This window comes from Mustelus asterias, chromosome 1 (genome assembly GCF_964213995.1).
Source record: "Mustelus asterias chromosome 1, sMusAst1.hap1.1, whole genome shotgun sequence".
Taxonomy (NCBI): Eukaryota; Metazoa; Chordata; class Chondrichthyes; order Carcharhiniformes; family Triakidae; genus Mustelus; species Mustelus asterias.
This window is the reverse complement of record NC_135801.1, coordinates 200,037,056-200,064,839: the sequence shown is the minus strand read 5'-3', so window position 1 is coordinate 200,064,839 and position 27,784 is coordinate 200,037,056. Positions and strand designations below refer to the sequence as shown.

Here is a 27,784-nt window from a genome sequence, read left to right as displayed (position 1 = left end):
CATTCCACACCCCAACCACTCTCTGCGTAAAGAACCTACCTCTGATATCCTTCCTGTATCTCCCACCATGAACCCTATAGTTATGCCCCCTTGTAATAGCTCCATCCACCCGAGGAAATAGTCTTTGAGCGTTCACTCTATCTATCCCCTTCATCATTTTATAAACCTCTATTAAGTCTCCCCTCAGCCTCCTCCGCTCCAGAGAGAACAGCCCTAGCTCCCGCAACCTTTCCTCATAAGACCTACCCTCCAAACCAGGCAGCATCCTGGTAAATCTCCTCTGCACTCTTTCCAGCGCTTCCACATCCTTCTTATAGTGAGGTGACCGGAACTGCACACAATATTCCAAATGTGGTCTCACCAAGGTCCTGTACAGTTGCAGCATAACCCCACGGCTCTTAAACTCCAACCCCCTGTTAATAAAAGCTAACACACTATAGGCCTTCTTTACAGCTCTATCCACTTGAGTGGCAACCTTTAGAGATCTGTGGATATGGACCCCAAGATCTCTCTGTTCCTCCACAGTCTTCAGAACCCTACCTTTGACCCTGTAATCCACATTTAAATTAGTCCTACCAAAATGAATCACCTCACATTTATCAGGATAGATGTTTCTGATTCTGATCATATGATTCTGATTATTGAGCTGTGACTGCAGGGTGACCAAGGTTGGGAAGTGAAATTCAAAGACTGTTAGATATTTCAGAAGGACAGACAAAAAAGGAAAGAGATTGGGTGGTGTTGTAGTTAAGGATGAAATTGACAGAGAGAGAGAATATTGGATCAGAAATCCAGTTGTAGAATCCGTCTGTGTGGAGTGAAGACGCAGCAAGAGATGGGGAAAATTAGTGAGAGTTATCAATGGTCCTCCAGATAGCTGTGTTAAACTGGGGATTACATTAAACTGGAAATCTCAGCTCCGTGTAATAAGCATTCTGCAGTAATCATGGGAAACTTCAATCTCGGAAGAGATTAAAGATTAATTTACATATAGATTGGGAGAATCAACTGAGCAACAAGAATCCGACAGGTGACTTCCTGGAGTGAACTCCTCACCACAACTGAATCTCGGTGATTTATACAAATTCCACCCAAACCCATTGGGATTGGGCGTTACAAACCACCTCCAATAATTTCCAAGTTCTTAAATTGAGAGATTTATTGTGAGCGGTTTCTGACCTGGAGACTCTTGGGTGCTTTGTTGGAATTCTGTTACGAAACTCCGCTGAGTTATTGTTGTCTCGGCTGTGGAAAAGAAATGAAACAGGAATTGTCAATGAATGGGATGTCCGGTGTTCCCGCACTGGGACAGCGGCAGTTCGCAAAGCAGGCTGTGTATGGTGTTAATTATCCCTCAGCACAATCACTTTCCACACAACATCCACAGCCAGTTGCTGCAAATCCCTCGGCCTCCTGTCCCAGTCACCTTCCATTGGAGCAGACAGAGTCTTTCGGCAAAGGCTCCCCGGCATGGCCGTGCCTTCAGGTTTCTGGAGTCAAAACTTTACAATTCCCTTCCCAAATCTCCTGCTTCTTTCACTGTCTGTCCTCCTTGGCAGTGTGGGACTCATTCAGAATCAGTGTGTGAGCCGAGGCAGTTCACAGTGGTGCAGATACTGAAGCAGACTGTGTCTATGTGCAGTTAGAGCTGGACTATATCCAGGCTTGGGCAGTAACTGGCTCACAACATTCACACCACACCGGTTCCAGACACTGCCCATCTCCAACAACAGAGAATCTAACCATCACCCCTTGACATTCAATGGCATCACCATCACTGAATCTCCCACTATCAACATCCCGGGGGTTACCATTGACCAGAAACTGAACTGGACCCAACCATATCAATACTGTGGCTTCAGGTACAGGCCAGAGGCTGGGATCCTGTGGAAAGTAACTCATCTTCTGACTCCCCCAAAACCAGTCCACCATCGACAAGGCACAAGTCATTCGTGTGATGGATGGTTTTCCACTTGACTGAATGAGTACAGCTCCACCAACACTCAAGAAGCTGACACCATCCAGGACAAAGCAGCCTTGCTTGACTGCTACCCCTTCCAAAAATATTCACTCCCTCCACCACTGAGGAACAGTGGCAACAGTGTGTACCATCTATCAGGTAAGGCGGCACGGTGGCCCAGTGGTTAGCACTGCTGCCTCACAGCGCCAGGCATCTGGGTTCGATTCCCAGATTGGGTCATTATCTGTGTGGAATCTGCACATTCTCCCCGTGTCGGTGTGGATTTCCTCCGGGTGCTCCGGTTTCCTCCCACTGTCTGAAAGATGTGCGGGTGAGGTGGATTGGCCGTGTTAAATTCCCCCTTCGTGTCAGGGGACTAGGTTGTGTAAATTACAGGGATAGGGCCTGGGCGGGATTGTGGTCGGTGCAGACTCGATGGGCCGAATGGCCTCCTTCTGCACTGTCGGGATTCTATAGCTTCTATGGAAGACGCACTGCAGGAACTCAACAATGTTCCCAAGGCAGCACCTTCCAAACACATGACCACGAACATCGAGAAGGACAAGGGCAGCAGATATGGGGAACAGCACCATCTGGGGGTAAGCTTTCAAGTCACTCACCAACCTGACTTGGAAATACATCACCGTTCCTTCATTGTCACTGGGTCAAAATCCTGGAATTCCCTCCCTAACAGCACTGTGATGTACCTACGCATCAGTAAGAAGTTTAACAACACCAGGTTAAAGTCCAACAGGTTTATTTGGTAGCAAAAGCCACACAAGCTTTCGAGGCTCTGAGCCCCTTCTTCAGGTGAGTGGGAATTCTGTTCACAAACAGAACTTATAAGACACAGACTCAATTCACATGAATAATGGTTGGAATGCGAATACCCACAACCAATCCAGTCTCCAAGAAACAAAACAATGGGAGTGGAGAGAGCATCAAGACAGGCCAAAAAGATGTGCATTGTCTCCAGACAATTGTCTGGAGACAATGCACATCTTTTTGGCCTGTCTTGATGCTCTCTCCACTCCCATTGTTTTGTTTCTTGGAGACTGGATTGGTTGTGGGTATTCGCATTCCAACCATTATTCATGTGAATTGAGTCTGTGTCTTATAAGTTCTGTTTGTGAACAGAATTCCCACTCACCTGAAGAAGGGGCTCAGAGCCTCGAAAGCTTGTGTGGCTTTTGCTACCAAATAAACCTGTTGGACTTTAACCTGGTGTTGTTAAACTTCTTACTGTGTTTACCCCAGTCCAACGCCGGCATCTCCACATCATGTACCTACGCATCAGGGACTGTAATGGTTCAGGACAGTAGCTCACCACCACCTGCTGGTGGTGCTATTCCCCTGACACGAAGGGGCAATTTTAGCATGGCCAATCAGCCGAACCCGCACATCTTCAGATTGCGGCAGGAAACCCACGCAGACACGGGGAGAATGTGCAAACTTCACACAGACAGTAATCCGAGGCTGGAATTGAACCTGGGTCCCTGGTGCTGTGAGGCAACAGTGCTAACCACTGTGCCACCGTGCTGCCCCGGGTCCCTGGCACTGTGAGGGAGCAGTGCTAACACTGTGTCACCGTGCTGCCCCGGGTCCCTGGCACTGTGAAGGAGCAGTGCTAACACTGTGCCACCGTGCTGCCCCGGGTCCCTGGCGCTGTGAGACAGCAGTGCTAACCACTGTGTCACCGTGCTGCCCCGGGTCCCTGGCGCTGTGAGACAGCAGTGCTAACCACTGTGTCACCGTGCTGCCCTGGGTCCCTGGCGCTGTGAGACAGCAGTGCTAACCACTGTGTCACCGTGCTGCCCCGGGTCCCTGGCACTGTGAGGGAGCAGTGCTAACCACTGTGTCACCGTGCTGCCCCGGGTCCCTGGCGCTGTGAGACAGCAGTGCTAACCGCTGTGCTGCCCCCAAAAACCCATCGTACCCATGTAACTATCTAAATGCTTTTTAAAAGACAGCTCATTCCAGACACTCACCACCCTCTGTGTGAAAAAATTGCCCCTCTGGACACTTTTGTATCTCTCCCCTCTCACCTTAAACCTACGCCCTCTAGTTTTAGACTCCCCGACCTTTGGGAAAAGATATTGACTGTTCAGGTGATCTGTGTCCCTCATTATTTTATGGAGCTATATAAGATCACCCCTCAGCCTCCTACGCTCCAGGGAAAAGAGTCCCAGTCTATGCAGCCTCTCCTTATAACCCAAACCATCAAGTCCCCATCAACTCATAGAACATAGAACAGAGAAAATAGAACATTACAGCACAGCACAGGCCCTTCGGCCCTCGATGTTGCGCCGACCAGTGAAACCAATCTAAAGCCCCTCTAATCTACACTATTCCAATATCATCCATATGTTTATCCAATAACCATTTGAACGCTCTTAATGTTGGCAAGTCCACTGCTGCTGCAGGCGGGACATTCCACGCCCTTACTACTCTCTGAGTAAAGAACCTACCTCTAACATCTGTCCTATATCTCTCACCCCTCAATTTAAAGCTATGTCCCCTCGTGCTAGCCATCACCATCCGAGGAAAAAGGCTCTCACTATCTACCCTATCTAATCCTCTGATCATCTTGTATGCCTCTATTAAGTCACCTCTTAACCTTCTTCTCTCTAATGAAAACAACCTCGACTCCCTCAGCCTTTCTTCATAAGACCTTCCCACTATACCAGGCAACATCCTGGTAAATCTCCTCTGCACCCTTTCCAATGCTTCCATATCCTTCCTATAATGCGGCGACCAGAACTGTACGCAATACTCCAAGTGCGGCCGCACCAGAGTTTTGTACAGCTGCAACATGACCTCATGGCTCCAAAACTCAATCCCTCTACCAATAAAAGCTAACACACCGTACGCCTTCTTAACAACCCTATCAACCTGGGTGCCAACTTTCAGGGATCTATGCACATGGATACCGAGATCTCTCTGCTCATCCACACTACCAAGTATCTTACCATTAGCCCAGTTGGAACCTGCAACATCCTTCCGCACTGTCCATAAGTCCACCGACTTTAGTGTCATCTGCAAATTTACTAACCCATCCTTCTACACCCTCATCCAGGTCATTTATAAAAATGACAAACAGCAGTGGCCCCAAAACTAGCGGTACACCACTAGTAACTGAACTCCAGGATGAATATTTCCCATCAATCACCACCCTTTGTTTTCTTACAGCTCGCCAATTCCTGATCCAAACCACTAAATCACCCTCAATCCCATGCCTCCGTATCTTCTGCAATAGCTTACCGTGGGGAACCTTATCAAACGCTTTACTGAAATCCATATACACCACATCAAATGCTTTACCCTCATCCACATCTTTGGTCACCTTCTCAAAGAACTCAATAAGGTTTGTGAGGCACGACCTACCCTTCACAAAACTGTGTTGACTATCCCTAATCAAATTATTCCTTTCTAGGTGATTATAAATCCTATCTCTTATAATCCTTTCCAAAACTTTGCCCACAACAGAAGTAAGGCTCACTGGTCTATAATTACCAGGGTTGTCTCTGCTGCCCTTCTTGAACAAGGGGACAACATTTGCTATCCTCCAGTCTTCTGGCACTGTTCCTGTAGACAATGACGACATAAAGATCAAAGTCAAACGCTCTGCAATCTCCTCCCTAGCCTCCCAGAGAATCCTAGGATAAATCCCATCCGGTCCACACTTTCCACAATTGCTAACACCTCCTCCTTATGAACCTCAATCCCATCCAGTCCAACAGCCTGCATCTCAGTATTCTGGATAAGAGCAGAGTAAATACAGAATGGGAGCTGGATAAAAGCAGAGTAAATACAGAATGGGAGCTAGATAAGAGCAGAGTAAATACAGAATGGGAACTGGATAAGAGCACCGTAAATACAGAATGGGAGCTGGATAAGAGCAGAGTAAATACAGAATGGGAGCTGGATAAGAGCACCGTAAATACAGAATGGGAGCTGGATAAGAGCAGAGTAAATACAGAATGGGAGCTGGATAAGAGCAGAGTAAATACAGAATGGGAGTTGGATAAGAGCAGAGTAAATACAGAATGGGAACTGGATAAGAGCAGAGTAAATACAGAATGGGAGCTGGATAAGAGCAGAGTAAATACAGAATGGGAGCTGGATAAGAGCAGAGTAAATACAGAATGGGAGCTGGATAAGAGCAGAGTAAATACAGAATGGGAGCTGGATAAGAGCAGAGTAAATACAGAATGGGAGCTGGATAAGAGCACCGTAAATACAGAATGGGAGCTGGATAAGAGCAGAGTAAATACAGAATGGGAGCTGGATAAGAGCAGAGTAAATACAGAATGGGAGCTGGATAAGAGCAGAGTAAATACAGAATGGGAGCTGGATAAGAGCAGAGTAAATACAGAATGGGAGCTGGATAAGAGCAGAGTAAATACAGAATGATTACCTGTGTCTGTGCTGTTGATTGGTCCACTGTCAATGCTGCCACCTATTCCTTTGACAGCACAATATGGAGCAGCCCAGCCTTCCTCACAGTGACAGTGGCCTTCACTGTTACAAACCTGAAAGAAAAACCACAACAATTCACATGTTTCACTGAACAAGGAACAGTGCAGCACAGGATCAGGCCATGGCCCGCCAAGCCTGCGCCAATCATGATGCCTCACTAAACTAACACCGTATTCACCGACAGAGTGCTTATCCTTCCATTCCCATCCGAGACTGACTTGACATTGTTTAAGAAGAATGAAAGTGAACAATTTTGAAACGTACAGAAAGGTGAGGAGCGAAAGGCTGCACCAGTCCCAATCATTTCCGTGCTCCTGGGAAGATGCCCCACCCATCACAGAGGCAAATCAGTCCAATCTCCTTCATCCACTTCACCCACCCTGCTCCCCAATACATCTGGGACTGTTCACATTGCACATGGAATAACCCAGGCCAATCTCCCCATGGCCTGAATAGCAGAGAAACTGGGATTGACAGAGGGTGCTAACAGAAATGCCTCTTGCTAAAGCTTCTGGAACATTCTAGGCTGTTCTGTCCTGAGAGGATATGACAGGGTGATCACATTGATCAGGGAATGATTTTTTTTCACCTAATTTCAGTAGGTGTGACTTGGAGCCTCCATGCAATCCGCACACATACAAACATACATGTTAACATAGGAAATAGGAGAGGGCTATTCAGCCCCTCAAGCCCCTGCTGCACCAGGTGACAAGATCACAGGTGCTCTGTTTGTGTTTCAAGTGTTACAGTCCCATCTACTCCGATAACCTCTGATTCTGTTGCCTAACACTGAATAAAACCAGAAAGCAGCAAACAACAGCCTGATTGATATGTCTAATTAGCTGCACTTTGCTAATATGTCAGTCACTGCTCTGGGAATCTTGATCTGAGGACCTTGCAGAGAAACTTTGACTCAGGCCTCAGCAGTCCCTCCACCTCCATCCCTTCTGCCAGAGGACCAGCTGTCCAATGACACTGTTCCAAGGTGTTCACCATTGGAAGACCTTGTGGCTTCATGGACATCAATCTTTGAAGGCAGCAGCACGCATTGTGAATGCAGATGGCAACAATCAAACCTTCAGCTGCATTGGTCAAGGAGTAGCAGGGAAGTTATGCTGCAATAACAGAAAGTTCTGGAAATACTCCGCATCTCTGCAAGCAGTTGTGGACGATTCCACGTGTTCTTATATCTGAGGGAAGCAAAGGTCACGGTGACGACGCCAGAATGGTATGTTACCTCCCTGCTGCTAGGGTCAAGGATGTCTCGCAGTGGCTGCAGGACATCCTAGAGGGGGAGGGGGTAACAAACAGTAGTCGTAGTACACATTGATACAAAAAACACAGGGAGAAAAAGCAGACTATCAGGAGCTCAGAGGTAAGCTGAAAAGTAGGACCTCAAAGGTAGTGATCTCAGGATTGCTATCTATGCCACGTACTCGTCAGAGTAGAAACAGCAGGATACAGAGGATGAATATGTGCCTGAAAAGATAGTGTGAAGTTTAAAGTTAAAGTTTAAAGTTTTTAAAGTGTATTTAATGCTGTCACAAGTAGGTGAACATTCACACTGCAATGAAGTTACTATGAAAATCCCCTAGTTGCCACACTCCAGCACCTGTTCGGGTACACTGATGGAGAATTTAGCACGGCCAATCCACCTAACCAGCACGTCTTTCAGACTGTGGGAGGAAACCGGAGCACCCGGAGGAAACCCACGCAGACACGGGGAGAACATGCAAACTCCACACAGACAGTGACCCGAGCCAGGAATCGAACCCGGGTCCCTGGTGCTGTGTGGCAGCAGTGCTAACCACTGTGCGACTGTGTCGCAGTAAGGGCAGGGTTTCAAATTCCTGGGGCATTGGGACAATTTCTGGGGGAGATGGAACCTGTACAAACTGGACAGGTTACACCTGGGCAGGACCAGGACTGATGTCCAATTAAAAATCTGTCTAACTCCTCCTTAAATGTACTCACTGTCCCAGCATCCACCGCACTTTGGGGCAGCGAATTCCAAAGATTCAAAACCCTTTGGGAGAAATAGTTTCTCCTCAACTCTGTTTTAAATTTGCTGCTTCTTATCCTAAGACTATGCCCTCTCGTCCGAGAATGCCCCATAAGAGGAAGCATCCGCTCCACGTCTACTTTATCCATACATTTTATCATCTTGTATACCTCAACTTGATCTCCCCTCATTCTTCTAAATTCCAGAGAATATCGGCCTAAACTGTTCAATCTCTCTTCATACGACAAACCCCTCATCTCTGGAATCAATCTAGCGAACCTCCTCTGAACTGCCTCCAATGTCACTGCATCTTTCCTCAAATACGGGGACCAAAACTGTGCACAATACTCCAGGTGCGGCCTCACCAATGCCTTGTATAGTTGCAACAATACTTCCTCACCTTTATATTCTATTCCTTTAGTTATAAATCCTAACGTCCCATTCGCTTTCTTTATTATCTGCTGGAGCTGCATGCTAGTCTTCTGTGACTCATGAACAAGGACACCCAGATCCCTCTGCACCAGGACACCCCGAAGTCTCTCCCATTTAGATAATAAGTCACCTTCCCATTTTTCCGACCAAAATGCATGGCCTCACACTTATCCATGCTAAACTCCATCTGCCACATTTTGGCCCACTCTTCTATCCTATCTCTATCCATTTGTAAGGTTCTTATTCCCTCATTGCAACTTACTGCCCCGCCTATTTTTGTGTCATCTGCAATTTGGTTACAGAGCCTTCTATCCCTGTATCCAAGTCATTAATATGGATTGTAAATAGCTGGGGGCCCAAGGACTGAACCCTGTGACCCCACTAGTTACTTCTTGCCAGCCAGAAAAAAAATCTATTTATCCCGACTCCTGTCTTCTGTCCATCAGCCAGTCACCTATCCAAGCTAATAAATTACCCCTAATCCCTTAAGAAACAATATGGGGCAAACACCATTGGTGGGGGTGGTATTCAGACCACCAAACTGTCGTGGTAATGTTGGGAAAAGCATTAGACAGGAAATCAGAGATGCATGTGTTAAAGGAACATCTGTGATTATGGGCAACTTTAATCTGCATATAGATTGGGAGAGTCAAATTAGTCACAGTACAACAGAGGAGGAATTTCTGGAGTGTATACGGGATGGTTTCTGGAGCAACACATTGAGGAACCAACAAGGGAACAGGCCATCTTGGACTGGGAGTTGTGCAATGAGAAAGGATTAGTTGGCAATCTAGTTGTGAGAGAACCCTTGGGGATGAGTGACCATAATATGGTAGAATTCTTTATCAAGGTGGATAATGATGTCGCTGATTCTGAGACCAGGGTCCTGAATCTCAGTAAAGGGAACTGATGGTATGAGGCATGAATTGGCCATGATGGACTGGGAAACATTACTGAAAGGAAAGACAGTGGACAGGCAATGGCAGGCATTTAAAGAACAAATAGGTGAACTCCAGGGCCTTGCTCGACCCGAGACCGGAAAATCCCGCCCAAGGTCAACGGACCTTCCCGTTGTCCGCCCCTTGCCTGCCCCGATGCCTGTGGTGGGCAGGGTGGTAGAATTCCTCATAGTATTCGAATAAAGATGGCCTCTGGGAAGCATTAACATCCTTGTCCATGTGCAGAGCCCAAGCTGAACATAATGCATCATCTGAGGCCAAATGCAGACTGGACAAAGACTTTGCATTCTAATCGTATAATCCGTAACTCTATCAGACTGATTGGAAGCAGAGTGATATCATTCCATACCCCTTTGTTATTGCAGGTCTGGTCACAGCTTTGTACATTGAATAACATCACATTCTGACACTTTGTGTCAATACAGGCCTATGGAATAAACACAATCACACATTATCGTCATCACAGTGTCACAATCATCAGGGTTTAGTAATGTGTCAAAACATCTGACTCCAAACTCTCTGAGACCGTGTCCAGGTTCGGGAAGTTTGACGGGATCAGTTGTTGGGGCCGCAGATGGTCAGAGATTGCTGGGTGATGGAGTCGGATTCACTGATTCCCTCACACAGTTAACATGGTGGCAATTCTCAGCTGTACAGAGTGAAAACAAGTTCATATCAGAACTGGAAAACAGTGAAAACGTTACAGCTTTCCAGCCGGAGGAGTGGAAGGAGGCGGCGGGGGGTGGGGAGAGGATGGAAGTGTGGAATGTCACAGAGAAACCTGGAGCTGGTGTCAGACTGGAAATTGTGGAACAGTTCATGTTGAGATGGTGAGAGTGAACTTCCTTGTGTCTCCATCGAGTGGTTATTGGAGATCCGGAGATCAGAGTGGGAATGGAAAATTAAAATGATTCAAAGTGTACAGTTAAACATGAGTGAGAACGGTCACAAAGTGGTTATTTACTGGGTTAGTAATCCAGAGGCTGAACTAATGATCTAGAAAGGGGGAGAGGGGTGATGCGCGATTGATTCACACGTACCCGGGAATAAAGGCTTTTATTCACAACAAGATTGGAGCACACTACTTAACAATACTATCCCAGACTAAGGGCTACTCGGAAGTAGCAGTGACCTTGAGACTCCTGTAAGAAGGCGGAGCCGAACGGAGTGTACCACATAAACAATAATAACAGGTGGAACACCCCAACCCTAACCCCAACAGTAACAAGAGTAACATATGTACAAGTACCCATAGTGGTAACCATCTATGGTTCACCACATTCACCCCTCCTTTAAAAACAAAGGCCGGTGGGGTAAGGAGACAATACGAGCTGTCCATATGTTCACAAGTTCAGCCGTATCGGAGGTCCGCACCGTCTCTGCGACCTCCGCAGCACTGGCTCCAGTGCCGGTTCTGGTGACCGTGATGACGACCCTCTCTCCGAGGTGGTGTCCACTGACTCCTCCAGTTCCTCACACGCCTGTGGACCTCGAGGTGGCGACAATCTCCTGGACTCAGGCAAGCTGTACACAGGAGTAAGAGGATTAAGTTGAGGTCCCGATGCTGCCCGCGCCGTGTCAGGAGGGGAGAGAATGGGCAAAGGAATCCTAATCAGGGGTGCGGGAGTGACGGGGGTTTCCAGGTCCCCTGCAGGCGTCAGATCTCTGATAGAGACCGTGTCCTCTCGCCCGTCAGGATATGCCACATAGGCATATTGAGGGTTGGTGTGGAGGAGATGGACCTGTTCAACCAAAGGGTTGGACTTGCGGGCCCTAACATGCCGCCGCAGGAGGACAGGTCCTGAGTACGTCAACCAAGACGGCAGTGAGGTCCCAGAGGAAGGCTTCCTAGGGAAGGTAAACATCCGTTCATGTGGGGTAGCGTTGGTTGCCGTACACAGGAGGGACCGGATTGAATGGAGCGCATCAGAAAGTACCTCTTGCCAACGGGAGACTGGAAGACCCCTAGACCTTAACACCAGTAAAACAGCCTTCCAGACTGTAGCGTTTTCTCTCTCGACCTGTCCGTTACCCCTGGGGTTATAACTCGTAGTCCTACTTGAGGCAATTCCTTTAGAGAGCAGGTATTGCCTCAAGTCGTCGCTCATAAACGACGAACCCCTATCACTGTGGATATAACTGGGGTAGCCGAACAGGGTAAAAAGACTCCGCAGGGCTTTGATGACCGTGGCAGAGGACATGTCAGAACAGGGGATGGCAAAGGGGAATTGGGAGTATTCGTCAACAACGTTGAGGAAATACACATTCCGATCTGTCGAAGGAAGGGGGCCCTTGAAGTCGACACTCAGTCGTTCAAAAGGGCGAGTGGCCTTAATGAGGTGTGCCCTGTCAGGCTGGTAGAAGTGCAGCTTGCACTCTGCACATACCTGGCAGCTTCGAGTTATCGACCTGACATCCTCTATGGAGTAGGGCAGATTCCGAGCCTTTACAAAATGGAAAAACCGAGTGATCCCCGGATGGCAGAGATCATTGTGGAGGGCCTGTAACCGGTCCTCCTGAACACTGGCACATGTTCCACGCGACAGGGCATCTGAGGGCTCATTGAGCTTCCCCGGACGGGACATGATATCATAGTTGTAGGTGGAGAGTTCGATTCTCCACCTCAAGATTTTATCATTCTTAATTTTTCCCTTTAACGTGTTGTTCAACATGAAGGCCACGGACTGCTGGTCCGTGAGCAGGGTAAACCGTTTGCCAGCCAAATAATGGCGCCAATGCCGTACGGCCTCCACAATGGCCTGAACCTCTTTTTCCACAGAGGAGTGCCGAATTTCCGGGCCTTGGAGGGTGCGAGAGAAAAAGGCGACGGGCCTGCCCGCCTGATTAAGTGTGGTGGCCAGGGCGAAATCAGATGCATCACTCTCCACCTGAAAAGGGATGGACTCATCGACAGCGTGCATCGTGGCTTTCGCGATGTCGGCTTTTATCCCTGCAAAGGCTAGGCGAGCCTCTGCTGCCAGGGGAAAAGAGGTAGATTTTATGAGCGGACGGGCTTTGTCCGCGTAATTGGGGACCCACTGTGCATAGTACGAGAAGAAGCCTAAACATCTTCTCAGTGCTTTGATGCTACTGGGTAGGGGAAGTTCAAGGAGGGGACGCATACGGTCTGGATCGGGGCCGATGACCCCGTTTTCCACCACGTATCTGAGGATTGCTAGGCGGTGCTTGCTACATACACACTTCTCCTTGTTATAGGTCAGGTTCAGGAGAGTCGCAGTGCGGAAAAACTTCTGGAGGTTGGCGTCGTGGTCCTGCTGGTCATGGCCGCAGATAGTGATGTTGTCCAGGTACGGGAAGGTAGCCCGTAGCCCGTTTTGGTCCACCATTCGGTCCATCTCACGCTGGAAGACCGAGACCCCATTAGTGACGCCGAAAGGGACTCTTAAAAAGTGGTAGAGACGGCCATCCGCCTCAAAGGCCGTGTATTTGCGGTCCTCTGGGCGAATGGGGAGTTGGTGGTAGGCTGACTTCAAGTCGATGGTGGAGAACACCCGGTACTGCGCAATCTGGTTGACCATGTCAGATATGCGCGGGAGAGGGTACGCGTCCAGCTGCGTGTACCTATTAATGGTCTGACTATAGTCTATGACCATCCGGGGCTTGTCTCCAGTCTTGACCACCACGACTTGTGCTCTCGATGGGCTAGTGCTAGGTTGAATGACCCCTTCCCTGAGGAGCCGCTGAACCTCAGATCGAATAAAGATCCGATCCTCAGCGCTGTAACGCCTGCTCTTAGTTGCGATGGGCTTACAGCCTGGCACGAGATTTTCAAATAAGGAAGGCGGGGTAATTTTGAGTGTTGAGAGACCGCATGTGGAGCGCGCTGGACAATTTGGAGGCTGCTGTTCTCCCACTGAAAGTGGAGGGAGTGGCCCATCGTACTGCAGGGTCACACTCCTCAGGGGGACCATAAAGTCTAGCGCCAGGAGTACCGGAGCGCAAAGGTGCGGTAACACGAGGAGCCTGAAGTTCTCGTAAACTGTGCCCCGCATCATTAAGGTTACCACACAGCTCCCAAGAACGTGGACAGATCGGGACCTCGATGCCATGGAGATTGTCTGCCTGACAGTTTGCACACAGAGAGCGCACCGTTTCACCGTATCCAGATGGATGAAGCTCTCCGTGCTCCCGCTGTCAAACAGGCAATGCGTCAGGCGCACGTTTACCTCTATGTCCATCATGGACTTGTCGAGTCTGTGAGGCTTGGCCTGGTCCAGGATGATTGATGCCACTGTTGGATCCCGAGCGTAACTGCAGGCAGCTGAGATAGCCGACGACGAGGACCCCTGCTGGTCTTCTGCGGCCGGTGTCGACCAAAATGGCTGCGCCCACGAATCGCACATGGTCGATGATGTTGAAAACGGCGGCACCCACAGGTCGCACATGGCTTGCGTCATCGTAGGAAATGGCGGCGCCCGTGGATCGCACGTGGCTGAAGACATCGACGAGGCCGGAGACGAGGAGATGGATCCTGGGGAGTCGCACGCAGCACTGCTGGGCCTGGAAGGGGTCTTCGCTCGGCACACCTTCGCATAGTGCCCTTTCTTTCCACAGGTGGAGCAAAACACCGTCCTGGCCGGACATCTCTGGCGAGGATGCTTCGCCAATCCGCAGAAATAGCACCGTGGGCCTCCAGGAGCTGCCGCAGTCGTCAGGTCGGAAGTTGAGAGCATTATCGCGCAGTTCCGAGGAGCCGCCGAGTACAGTTGAGGTGGTGGCTGTGCTTGCCACGCTGTTCCCACGTGGTCGGTGGGGTAGGTTTCGAGACTTCTGGAGGCCGTTTCCATTGCATCGGCCAATTCCACTGTCTTAGCCAAGTCCAAGTTACCCTGCTCTAGCAGCCGCAGGCGAATATAGGATGAGCCGATTCCCGCCACGAACGCGTCCTGAATAAGGTCGTTGGTGTATTGAACAGCCGACACCTCCTTGCAGTTGCAGGCCCTGGCTAGCTGTTGAAGTTCGCGCAGGTACTGTCCCGTAGTTTCGCCGGGCTGCCGCCGTCGAGTGGCTAATAGGTGACGAGCATGAATTTCGTTCGGCTGTTTATTGTACAGCTTCTTGAGTAATTCGATAGCATCTTTGTAATTTTGGGAATCGCGAATTGTTGCATACACAGTGTCGCTCACCCTGGTGTGGAGGACTCGCAATCTGTCGGTGTCGGACTGGACTGCTGTCGAGGCCTCAATGTAATCCTCGAAGCACTTCAACCAATGGTCGAAAGTATTCGACGCCCCAGCGGCACGCGGATCCAAGGTTAGCCGATCGGGTTCCAGCATCTGCTCCATTTTTCCCTCGAACAAAATTTTCGGTATTTTGTTGTGAATAAAATTGATGCGCGATTGATTCACACGGGAGGCTAGGACGTACCCGGGAATAAAGGCTTTTATTCACAACAAGAATAGAGCACACTGCTTAACAATACTATCCCAGACTAAGGGCTACTAGGAAGTAGCAGTGACCTTTATACTCCTGTAAGAAGGTGGAGCCGAACGGAGTGTACCACATAAACAATGATAACAGGTGGAACACCCAAACCCTAACCCCAACAGCAACAAGAGGATTCATGAGGGGAAAGTCGTGCTTGACGAACATGTTGGATTTTTATGAAGATGTGACTAGGGCGGTTGATGGAGGAGAACCGGTGGATGCGGTGTTTTTAGATTTCCAAAAGGCGTTTGATAAGGTGCCCCATAAAAGGCTGCTGAAGAAGATTAGGGCACACAGAGTTGGGGGTAGTGTGTTAAAGTGGATTGGGGACTGGCTATCCGACAGGAAGCAAAGAGTTGGAATAAATGGGTGTTTTTCCGGTTGGAGGAAGGTAACTAGTGGCGTGCCACAGGGATCGGTACTCGGGCCGCAACTATTTACCATTTATATAGATGATCTGGAGGAGGGGACGGAGTGTAGGGTAACGAAGTTTGCAGACGACACAAAGATAAGTGGAAAAGTGAATCGTGTGGAGGACGGAGAAGATCTGCAGAGAGATTTAGACAGGCTGAGTGAGTGGGCGAGGATATGGCAAATGGAGTATAACGTTGAGAAATGCGAGGTTATACACTTTGGAGGAAATAATAACAAATGGGATTACTATCTCAATGGAAACAAATTAAAACATGCTACCGTGCAAAGGGACCTGGGGGTCCTTGTGCATGAGACGCAAAAGCCCAGTCTGCAGGTACAACAGGTGATCAAGAAGGCAAATGGGATGTTGGCCTATATTGTGAGGGGGATAGAATATAAAAGCAGGGATATCTTGATGCACCTGTACAGGGCATTGGTGAGGCCGCAGCTGGAATACTGTGTGCAGTATTGGTCCCCTTATATGAGGAAGGATATATTGGCATTGGAGGGAGTGCAGAGAAGGTTCACCAGGTTGATACCGGAGATGAGGGGTTTGGATTATGAGGAGAGGCTGAGGAGATTGGGTTTGTACTCGTTGGAGTTTAGAAGGATGAGGGGGGATCTTATGGAGACTTATAAGATAATGCGGGGGCTGGATAGGGTGGAGGCGGAGAGATTCTTTCCACTTAGTAAGGAAGTTAAAACTAGAGGACACAGCCTCAAAATAAAGGGGGGTCGGTTTAAGACAGAGTTCAGGAGGAACTTCTTCTCCCAGAGGGTGGTGAATCTCTGGAATTCTCTGCCCACTGAGGTGGTGGAGGCTACCTCGCTGAATATGTTTAAAGCGCGGATGGATGGATTCCTGATCGGTAAGGGAATTAGGGGTTATGGGGATCAGGCGGGTAAGTGGTACTGATCCACGTCAGATCAGCCATGATCTTATTGAATGGCGGGGCAGGCTCGAGGGGCGAGATGGTCTACTCCTGCTCCTATTTCTTATGTTCTTATGTTCTTAAGAGTAACAAATATGTACAAGTACCCATAGTGGTAACCATCTATGGTTCACCACAACGGGGGCGGGGAGGGGGATTCTCCCATAACGACCCATAACCGTTCTGTCGGGTCGCGGTGGGAGATGTGCATCTGCGGCTTTAAACAGGGATTTGCGCAAGCGCCGGGAATACATGAGCATCTCTGAGTCGGAGAACAGTCACCGCTCAGACCACACTGGAAACCAGCAAGACGACAGGTCAGGAATTTAAATCTGTTATTAATCTGTTTTAAATATGTACATCTGTTAATTATTGGGACCTTTCAGGTCCCGATTAAATCTCCCACCCCGCCAGGAGTACTTCATTCTGGTGGGGTTCAGGCTGTGCCCCCGGCACTGCCCAATTGGCAAAGTGTCAACACCCAGGGGGCACCTTGGCGCTGCCCATTAGGCATCAGGAAGTGCCAAGGAGGCAGGGCCTATTGTGGGTGGGGTCTAGGGGCAATCGGTGGGGCTGTGGGGTCCCGCTGCCACTCTGCAGACAGGATCATTCTGGGAAAGATGGAAGGCAGCAATCGGGGCAGGCTGAGGGGGAGGGAGAGGGGTCTGCTGGGGGGGCCTGCCTCCGGGGAGGGGATCTGACCCAGGGGAAGGGTCAGCGGGGGGGCTGTCTGCCGGGGTGAGTGAGGACGGGGAGGTGGGGGGATCGCCACTGCTGGGGGGAGTGGGCTGGACATCAGGGCGCTCCGGAGTGGGGGAGTCAGCCGGGGGATGGGAGGAGTCCGCCGGGGTGAGAGGTGTGGATGGATTGCCACTGCTGCGGGGGGGGGGGGGGGGGGGGGGGGGGGGGGGGGCGGGGGGGGGGGGGGGGGGCGGGCGCGTGGGGGGAGGGCCTGTACATTGGGGCACTCCAGGGCAGGGCAGGGGGTCAGGGCTGGCCCGGGAATTGCTGTGGGGGCCACAATCAGGCCGTGGAGTGAGGGGGAAGCCGCTGGAGGGGCAGCACTGTGGGGGCAGCGCTGCGGGGATCCTGGGCTGGCCAGGAATTGGGCAGATTTCCAGAACTGTCAAACCCCAGGATGAATAGGCCCCGTCCCCCGCTGGATTTTTAATGAGATTCCCAATTGGGACCTCTGCAGCACAGAAGGCGGAGATTCAGGTGAGAAGCTGCACGAACAGAACAGTCGGGATTTAGAATGCTCCATATTCTAGACTCGAATTAATAAATATCATCCTGAGAGAGTGAGAGAGTGTGTATCCGACTCTAATTAATAAATATCACTGTGAGAGAGTGAGAGAGTGTGTATCGGACTGTAATTAATAAATATCACCCTGAGAGAGTGAGAGAGTGTGTATCCGACTCTAATTAATAAATATCACCCTGAGAGAGTGAGAGAGAGTGTATCCGACTCTGATTAATAAATATCACCCTGAGAGAGTGAGAGAGTGTGTATCCAACTCTAATTAATAAATATCACCCTGAGAGAGTGAGAGAGTGTGTATCCGACTCTAATTAATAAATATCACCCTGAGAGAGTGAGAGAGTGTGTATCCGACTCTAATTAATAAATATCACCCTGAGAGAGTGAGAGAGTGTGTATCCGACTCTAATTAATAAATATCACCCTGAGAGAGTGAGGGCCCGATCTTACCAAAATCGCGCGCCCGAAACCGCAGTAAAGTTGGGCGTCGGGCCGAAAACGCGATCTGCACCCGACTCATGGCAGATCGCGTCTTTACCAAGCCCCGATCTGGGCACGGGTCTGGCGCGCGCCCGAATCGGCCGGCACGACGACTGAAATGCATTTGCATGCATTTAAATCGACTTAATGAAACTCGCGCCCAACTTTACCGACGAATCCGACTTGACCAGGTTGCGGCCGAATGGGACTCCAATTCAGCAGGGGAACCGCCGAAGCCAATCCCCCCCCCCCGCCGAGCATCCTTCATGGACCCCCCGCCCCCCCCCCCCCCCGGCGAACCACCCCGGCAGCCCACCCCCTTCCCACCAATCAGAGCCCCCTGGGAGGCCAGGCCCCACCGGCAGACCCCCCCTCCCCCCCCGGGATCGGACCCCCCTGGGAGCCACACCCCCGACCTAGATTGATCGCTGGTCTCCCTCCACCATCCTTCCGATCTGCAGTCTGTCGACAGCCTCCTGCACGTTCCTGGCCTTGCTCTGCCTTTCCCTGGAGGGGGGGGATGGAGAAGGGGGGTGACGTGTCTGCCCCTGGGGGGGGGGGGGGGGGGCGGATGGAGAAGGGGAGTGACGTGTCAGCCCCTGGGGGGGGTGGATGGAGAAGGGGAGTGACGTGTCAGCCCCTGGGGGGGCTGGATGGAGAAGGGGAGTGACGTGTCTCCCCTGGGGGGGTGGGGGGTGATGGAGAAGGGGGGTGACGTGTCTGCCCCTGGGGGTGGGGGCGGGGGGGGGCGCTGGTAGTCTGCGATTGATCCCTCCTCCACACCGGAGGAGGGATCGGAGGAGGGATCCCCCCCCACCCCTCCCTCCCTCCCAGGGGCAGACACGTCAACACATCACTGCCCTTCTCCATCCCCCGCCTTCCCCCCGCCTTTCCCCCGCCCCCCCTACCCAGGGAAAGGCAAAGCAGCACAGACAGCAGAAAGGATGAAAGGAATTCTCTTTGGAGAATAATGTCCAAAACACAGGAACTAAACACCTGACAGTCCAAACTCTGGGATAATATTTCAAAGTGTATATCCCCCCATCCCTGTCCTGTAATATCACCCCAGATTTGGGACTGTTAGGTTTTTAGTTCCTGTGATCTAATTAGTAAATATCACCCTGAGAGAGCGAGAGTGTATTCGACTCAAATTAGTAAATACCACCCTGAGAGAGCGAGAGTGTATCCGACTCAAATTAATAAATATCACCCTGAGAGAGTGAGAGAGTGTGTATCCGACTCAAATTAATAAATATCACCCTGAGAGAGTGAGACAGTGTGTATCCGACTCTAATTCATGGATATCACCCTGAGAGAGTGAGAGAGTGTGTATCCGACTCTAATTCATGGATATCACCCTGAGAGAGTGAGAGAGTGTGTATCCGACTCTAATTCATAAATATCACCGTGAGAGAGTGAGAGAGTGTGTATTCGACCCTTAGTCATAAATATCATCCTGAGAGATAGCGAGAGTGTGTATGCGACTCTACTTAATATACATATCTCCCTGAGAGAGTGAGTGTGTATCCGACTCTAATTAATAAATATCACCCTGAGAGAGTGAGAGAGTGTGTATCCGACTCTAATCAATGAAAATCACCTTGATAGAGTGAGAGAGTGTGTATCCGACTCTTATTAATAAATATCACCCCGAGTGGGTGAGAGTGTGTGTATCCGACTCTAATTCATAAATATCACCCTGAGAGAGTGAGAGCATGTATCCGACTCAAATTAATAAATATCACCCTGAGAGTGTGAGAGAGTGTGTATCCGACTCTAATTCATAAATATCACCCTGAGAGAGTGAGAGAGAGTGTATCCGACTCAAATTAATAAATATCACCCTGAGAGAGTGAGAGAGTGTGTATCCGACTCAAATTAATAAATATCACCCTGAGAGACTGAGAGAGTGTGTATCCGGCACTGATTAACAAATATCACCCTGAGAGAGTGAGAGAGTGTGTATCCGACTCGAATTAATAAATATCACCCTGAGAGAGTGAGAGAGTGTGTATCCGACTCTAATTCATAAATATCACCCTGAGAGAGTGAGAGAGAGTGTATCCGACTCAAATTAATAAATATCACCCTGAGAGAGTGAGAGAGTGTGTATCCGACTCAAATTAATAAATATCACCCTGAGAGACTGAGAGAGTGTGTATCCGGCACTGATTAACAAATATCACCCTGAGAGAGTGAGAGAGTGTGTATCCGACTCGAATTAATAAATATCACCCTGAGAGAGTGAGAGAGTGTGTATCCAACTCTTATTAATAAATATCACCATTACAGAGTGAGGGAGTGTGTAATCGACTCTAATTAACAAACATCACTGTGAGAGAGTGAGAGTGTATCCAACTTCAATAAATATCACCGAGGGATAGTGAGAGAGTGTGTATCCAACTCTAATTCATAAATATCACCGTGAGAGAGTGAGAGAGTGTGTATCCGACGCTAATTAATAAATACCACCCTGAGAGAGTGAGAGAGTGTGCATCCGACTCTAATTAATAAATATCACCCTGAGAGATTGAGACAGTGCGTATCCGAATCAAATTAATAGATATCACCCTGAGAGAGTGTGAGAGCGTGTATCCGACTCTAATTAATAAATATCACCCTGAGAGAGTGAGAGTGTGCATCCAACTCTAATTCATAAATATCACCCTGAGAGAGTGAGAGTGTGCATCCAACTCTAATTCATAAATATCACTGTGAGAGAGTGAGACAGTGTGTATCTGACTCTAATTAATAAATATCACCCCGAGAGAGTGAGAGAGTGTGTATCCGACTCTAATTAATAAATATCACCCTGAGAGACTGAGTGTGTATCCGACTCTGATTAATAAATATCACCCTGAGAGAGTGAGAGTGTGTGTATCCGACTGTAATTAATAAATATCACCCTGAGAGAGTGAGAGAGTGTGTATCCGACTCTAATTCGTAAATATCACCCTGAGAGAGTGAGTGTATCCGACTCTAATTATCAAATATCACCCTGAGAGAGTGTGTATCCGACTCAAATTAATAAGTATCACCCTGAGAGAGTGAGAGAGTGTGTATCCGACTCAAATTAATAAGTATCACCCTGAGTGAGTGAGTGTGTATCCGACTCTAATTAATGAATATCACCCTGAGAGACTGAGAGAGTGTGTATCCGACTCAAATTAATAAGTATCACCCTGAGAGAGTGAGAGTGTATCCGACTCAAATTAATAAGTATCACCCTGAGTGAGTGAGAGTGTGTGTATCCGACTCTAATTAATATATATCACCCTGCGAGAGTGAGAGAGTGTACATCCGACTCTAATTTGTAAATATCACCCTGAGAGAGTGAGAGAGTGTGTATCCGACTCAAATTTATAAATATCACCCTGAGAGAGTGAGAGAGTGTGTATCCGACTCAAATTTATAAATATCACCCTGAGAGAATGAGAGAGTGTATATCCGACTCTGATTAATCAATATCACCCGAAGTGAGAGAGTGTGTATCCGACTCTAATGAGCAAATATCACCCTGAGAGAGTGAGAGAGTGTGTATCCGACTGAAATTAATAAGTATCACCCTGAGTGAGAGTGTGTGTATCCGACTCTAATTAATCAATATCACCCTGAGAGAGTGAGAGAGTGTTTATGTTACTCAAACCAATAAATATCACCCTGAGAGAGTGAGAGAGTGTTTATGTTACTCAAACCAATAAATATCACCCTGAGAGAGTGAGAGAGTGTTTATGTTACTCAAACCAATAAATATCACCCTGAGAGAGTGAGAGTGTGTGTATCCGAACTCACTCAGACTTATCTGAGCTTGAGGTTTGGTCATGACGACACGAAGGTTGGTGGGGTTGTGGATAGTCTGGAGGGATGTCAGAAGTTACAGAGGGACATCGATAGGGTGCAAGACTGGGCGGAGAAGTGGCAGATGGACTTCAACCCAGATAAATGCGTAGTGGTCCAATTTAGCAGGTCAAATGGGATGAAGGAGTACAAATGGGATGAAGGAGTACAATCTAAAGGGAAAGACTCTTAGTACGGTAGAGGATCAGAAGGACCTTGGGGTCCGGGTCCATAGGACTCTAAAATCGGCCCCGCAGGTGGAGTAGGTGGTTAAGAAGGCGTATAGTGTGCTGGCCTTTATCAATCGAGGGATTGAGTTTAGGAGTCCGGGGATAATGATGCAGCTATATAAGACCCTCGTCAGACCCCACGTAGAGTACTGTGCTCAGTTCTGGTCGCCTCATTACAGGAAGGATGTGGAAAAGATTGAAAGGGTGCAGAGGAGATTTACAAGGATGTTGCCTGGATTGAGTGGCATGCCTTATGAGGATAGGCTGAGGGAGCTCGGTCTTTTCTCCTTGGAGAGACGTAGGATGAGAGGAGACCTAATAGAGGTGTATAAGATGTTGAGAGGCATAGATCAGGTGGACTCTCAGAGGCTTTTTCCCAGGGTGGAAATGGCTGCTACGAGAGGACACAGGTTTAAGGTGCTGGGGGGTAGCTACAGGGGAAATGTTCGGGGAACGTTTTTCACACAGAGGGTGGTGGGCGAGTGGAATCGGCTGCCGTCAGTGGTGGTGGAGGCAAACTCAATAGGGTCTTTTAACAGACTCCTGGATGAGTACATGGGACTGAATAGGATGGAGGGTTATAGGTCGGCCTAAAAGGTAGGGATATGTTCGACGCAACTTGTGGGGCCAAAGGGCCTGTGTTGTGCTGTAGTTTTCTATGTTTCTATGTCAGAGGTCAGTTGAAGATCATTACTGATTGCACTCTTAGCTCCCATGTTGTGCTTTGGTGTGTGAACAGTCTGCTAGGGAACAGGGGTCGGCGGGGGCGGGGTGGGGGCGTTGGGGCGGTGCGGGCGGTATTCCTTGCTGCCGCGTGGGATAGGGCGGCCGCCGTGTGTTTTGAACCCCACACTAAGGCAGCAGTGGGAGGTGTCCAGCTGCATTGACGTTCCAACTCACCACAGGGAGGTTAGACTTGGAATTAGTCTTGGCGAGCAGCGCTGTGGCTGGTGGAAGGCCCGACACAACTCGATAGCCTTTGTGAGCTGGGAGAATGAGAGTGCCCTCTTGGAATGTGTTTGACAAGCTCACCACAGTCTTCTGAAGCATCAGCGATGGCTCTTCAGCCATTCGGGGAAACAAGAACAAGCTCCCCCTCCCTCGACTCATCAATCCTGCTGATCAAGTCTCCAGATGTAAACATCAGTGCCACTGTTTGGAGCCAAGCCCCTAACCCTTTGGGACCCGAGGCAAAGACCATCCAGATTCCAACATGACACACATTACACTGATGTGAACCCATGTGCAAGGTGTGATAATAGTGGGTCAGATCTCAAACACTGACGAGACAGTGGACAGGAATGAGATAGAGAATCTGGTGAACTGGTGCGGCAACAATAATCTCTCCCTCAATGCCAATAAAATGACGGAGATTCTCATCAACTTCAGGAAGCGTAAAGGAGAACATGCTCCTGTCTACATCACTGGGGACAAAGTCGAAATGGTCGAGAGCTTCAAGTTTTTCGGTGTCCAGATCACCAACAACCTGTCCTGGTTGGTGACACTATAGTTAAGAAAGCCCCACCAATGCCTCTACTTTCTCAGAAGACTAAGGAAATTTGGCATGTCAGCGATGACACTCACCAACTTTTACAGATCACCGTAGAAAGCATTCTTTCTGGTTGTGTCACAGCTTGGTATGGCTCCTGCTCTGTCCAAGACCATAAAGGGTCATGAATGTAGCCCAATCCATCACACAAACCAGCCTCCCATCCACTGATTCCATCTACACTTCCCGCTGCCTCGGAAAAGCAGCCAGCATAATCAAGGACCCCACGCACCCTGGACATTCTCTCTTCCACCTCCTTCCATCAGGAAACATTACAGGGATAGGGCCTGAGTGGGATTGTTGTCGGTGCAGACTCGATGGGCCGAATGGCCTCTTTCTGTACTGTAGGGGTTCTATGAAAAAGATACACAAGTCTGAGGTCACGTACCAACCGACTCAAGAACAGCTTCTTCTCTGCTGCTGTCAGACTTTGAATGGACCTACCTTGCATTAAGTTGATCTTTCTCCACACCCGAGCTCTCACTGTAACACTACATTCTGCACTCTCTCGTTTCCTTCTCTATGAACGGTATGCTTTGTCTGTATAGCGAGCAAGAAACAGTACTTTTCACTGTATGTTAATACCGTGACAATAATATGTCAAATCAGTTTAATTTAACCCCTTAACCCTGCTCCACCATGAGAAGAATCTGCTCTGATCTGACTGTAGCCTCAACTCCACTTTCCTGTCCCCGCCATGGTAACCTTTGACTCCCTTCTTGACCAAGAATTCTCGTTATCACTTTCACTTATTGCGAATTCTCCTTTTGTGCAGTCAACGTAAAGCTTATGATACAATAGTCACTGTCACCTAAATGTCCCCTCTGCCGCAAAACCAGTTCCAATGTCTCAGGAATGGAAAACCCCTCTCCAACTGTCCACGTCATCCTCCATTTTCTATACTCACTGCCACAACAACTCAAGAGGACTTATTAATGTCACCAAAGGCTGCTGTCCAGTGAAACATGGAGGGGCAGCAGTTTGAGGAATGGCAGTGAATTTACTGAGGAGGGCAGATGAGGGGAGTGTAGTTGATATTATGTATCTGCACTAAGGGAAAGGGGAAGTTAGTGCTGAGCAACAATGAGGGTGAAGAATTGGAGAGAAGGTGAATGTGGTCAAGTGGAGGATCTGGGTTGTTCGGGATAGTGTGCTGGAGAAACATAGAAACTAGAAGCAGGAGTAGGCCATTCGGCCCTTCGAACCTGCTCTGCTTCAATATCCTGAACCCCCCCTTTCCCCCAATATGCAGTGGAGAGCGAGAAGCAACATGGGAATGGGGACGTGGAGCAGTGTCAATCGCTTTGGTGTTAATTGCTAGATATTGACTGGGAATTTACTTTAATGCCAGGAGTATAGTGAATAAAGGGGATGAGCTCAGAGTGTGGATCGATGCCTGGAAGTGTGATAGAACATAGAACATAGAAAGCCACAGCACAAACAGGCCCTTCGGCCCACAGGTTGCGCCGATCACAGTGATGTGGTGGCCATTACGGAGACTTGGATGTCTCAGGGACAGGACTGGATACTACAGGTGCCGGGATTCAGATGTTTCAGGAAGGACAGGGAGGGAGGCAAGAGAGGGGGTGGAGTGGCACTGCTGATCAGGAATAGTGTCACAGCTGTAGAGAAGGTGTATGCTGTGGAGAAATTGTCTACAGAGTCTCTGTGGGTGGAAGTTCAGAGTGGGAAGGGGTCGATCACTTTGCTGGGAGTTTTCTATAGGCCGCCCAATAGTGACAGGGAGGTGGAGGAGCAGATAGGGAAACAGATCCTGGAGAGATGCAGTAATAGCAGAGTTGTTGTGATGGGAGACTTTAATTTCCCAAACATAGATTGGAATATCCTTAGGGTAAGGGGATTGGATGGGGAGGAGTTCGTTAGGCGTGTTCAGGAGGGTTTCCTGACACAGCATGTGGACAAGCCTACAAGAGGAGAGGCTGTACTTGATCTGATACTGACCAATGAACCTGGACAGGTGTCAGATCTCTCAGTGGGAGAGCATCTTGGGGATAGCGATCATAACTCTATCTCCTTTATGCTTGCATTGGAAAAAGAGAGGATCAGGCAAGCTAGGAAAGCGTTTATATGGAGTAAGGGGAAATATGAAGACAGAAGGCAGCAAATTAGAGGAGTAAATTGGAAGGAGGTATTCTCGGGGAAATCTACTGAAGAGAGCTGGCAGTTTTTCAAGGAATGTCTGTCTAGGGTTCTACATGACAATGTTCCGAGCAGACAGGGAGGAGTTGGTCGGTTAAAGGGACCGTGGTGCACGAAAGCTGTGCGGGACCTAGTCGAGAAGAAAAGGAAAGCTTACAAAAGGTTCAGAGAGCTTGGCGAAGATAGGGATCCAGATGAGTATATGACTTGTAGGAAGGCACTAAAGAAGGAAATTAGGAGAGCCAGAAGGGGTCACGAGAAGGCCTTGGCAGGTAGGATTAAGGAAAACCCTAAGGCGTTCTATAAATATGTGAAGAGTAAAAGGATGAGACATGAAGGAATAGGGCCTATAAAAGGTGAAGGCGGGAAAATCTGTACGGAACCAGTAGAAATAAACAGGTGGCTGAGGAACTGGTGCAGGGGGCAGGGTTTCCAATTCTTGGATCATTGGGACCTCTTCTGGGGCAGGTGGGACCTGTACAAGAGAGACGGGTTACACCTAAACTACAAGGGGACCAATATACTTGCAGGGAGATTTGCTAGTGTTATTGGGGAGCGTTTAAACTAGATTTGCAGGGGGGTGGGAACCAGAGTGCCAGAGCAGATAGTGGAGCAGGGGTAAAAAGACAGGTTAGTTCAAGCAAAATCACAAATGGAAGGGTAGAGCGTGGTGGAAATAATTTTTTGAGGTGTGTCTATTTCAATGCCAGGAGTATTGTGGGGAAGGCAGATGAGCTGAAGGCGTGGAGAGACACGTGGAAATATGACATTATAGCCATTAGTGAAACTTGGCTACAGGAGGGGCAGGACTGGCAGCTCAATGTTCCAGGGTTCCAATGTTTCAGGCGGGATAGAGGCAGAGGGATAAAAGGTGGCATTGTTGGTCAGGGAAAATGTTACAGCGGTACTCAGTCAGGATAGATTAGGGAGCTTGTCTACAGAGGCCCTATGGGTGGAGCTGAGAAACAGAAAAGGTATGACCACATTAATGGGCTTGTATTATAGACCACCCAATAGTCAGCGAGAATTGGAGGAGCAAATCAGCGGAGAGATAGCTGACAACTGCAAGAAACACAAAGTTGTGATAGTAGGGGATTTTAATTTTCCACATATAGATTGGGACTCGCATACTGTTAAAGGTTTAGACAGGGTAGAGTTTGTAAAATGTGTTCAGGAGAATTTTCTACATCAGTATACAGAGGTGCCAACTGGAGAGGATGCGGTATTGGATCTCCTATTGGGAAATGAGTTAGGGCAGGTGATGGATGTGAGTGTGAGGGAACACTTTGGATCCAGTGATCATAATGCCATTAGTTTCAACCTGATCGTGGATAAGGATAGATCTGGTCCTCGGGTTGAAGTTCTGAACTGGAAAAAGGCCAAATTTGATGACATGAGAAGGGATCTGGGAAGTGTGGATTGGCACAGGCTGTTCTCTGGTAAGGATGTAAATGGAAAGTGGGAGGCCTTCAAAGGAGTAATTTTGAGAGTGCAGAGTTTGTATGTTCCTGTCAGGATTAAAGGCAAAGTAAATAGGAATAAGGAACCTTGGTTCTCGAGGGAGATTGTAACACTGATTAAGAGGAAGAGAGAGTTGTATGAAATGTACAGGCAGCAAGGAACACATCAGGTGCTCGAGGA

General features: G+C 48.8%; 1 protein-coding gene across 1 annotated transcript in view; it reads right to left on the bottom strand.

Moving 5' to 3' along the window:
* Nucleotides 1-1,230: 1,230 nt before the first annotated feature.
* Nucleotides 1,231-27,784, bottom strand: part of LOC144481001 (disintegrin and metalloproteinase domain-containing protein 12-like) — a 189,672-nt gene continuing 163,118 nt past the window's right edge. Inside the window, exons 17-19 of the mRNA XM_078200663.1 lie at nt 10,182-10,259; nt 6,367-6,492; nt 1,231-1,245 (exon numbers count right to left, since the gene is read on the bottom strand). Of these exons, the coding sequence (XP_078056789.1) occupies nt 1,231-1,245; nt 6,367-6,492; nt 10,182-10,259 (219 nt within the window). The remainder of the gene's footprint in view (nt 1,246-6,366; nt 6,493-10,181; nt 10,260-27,784) is intronic.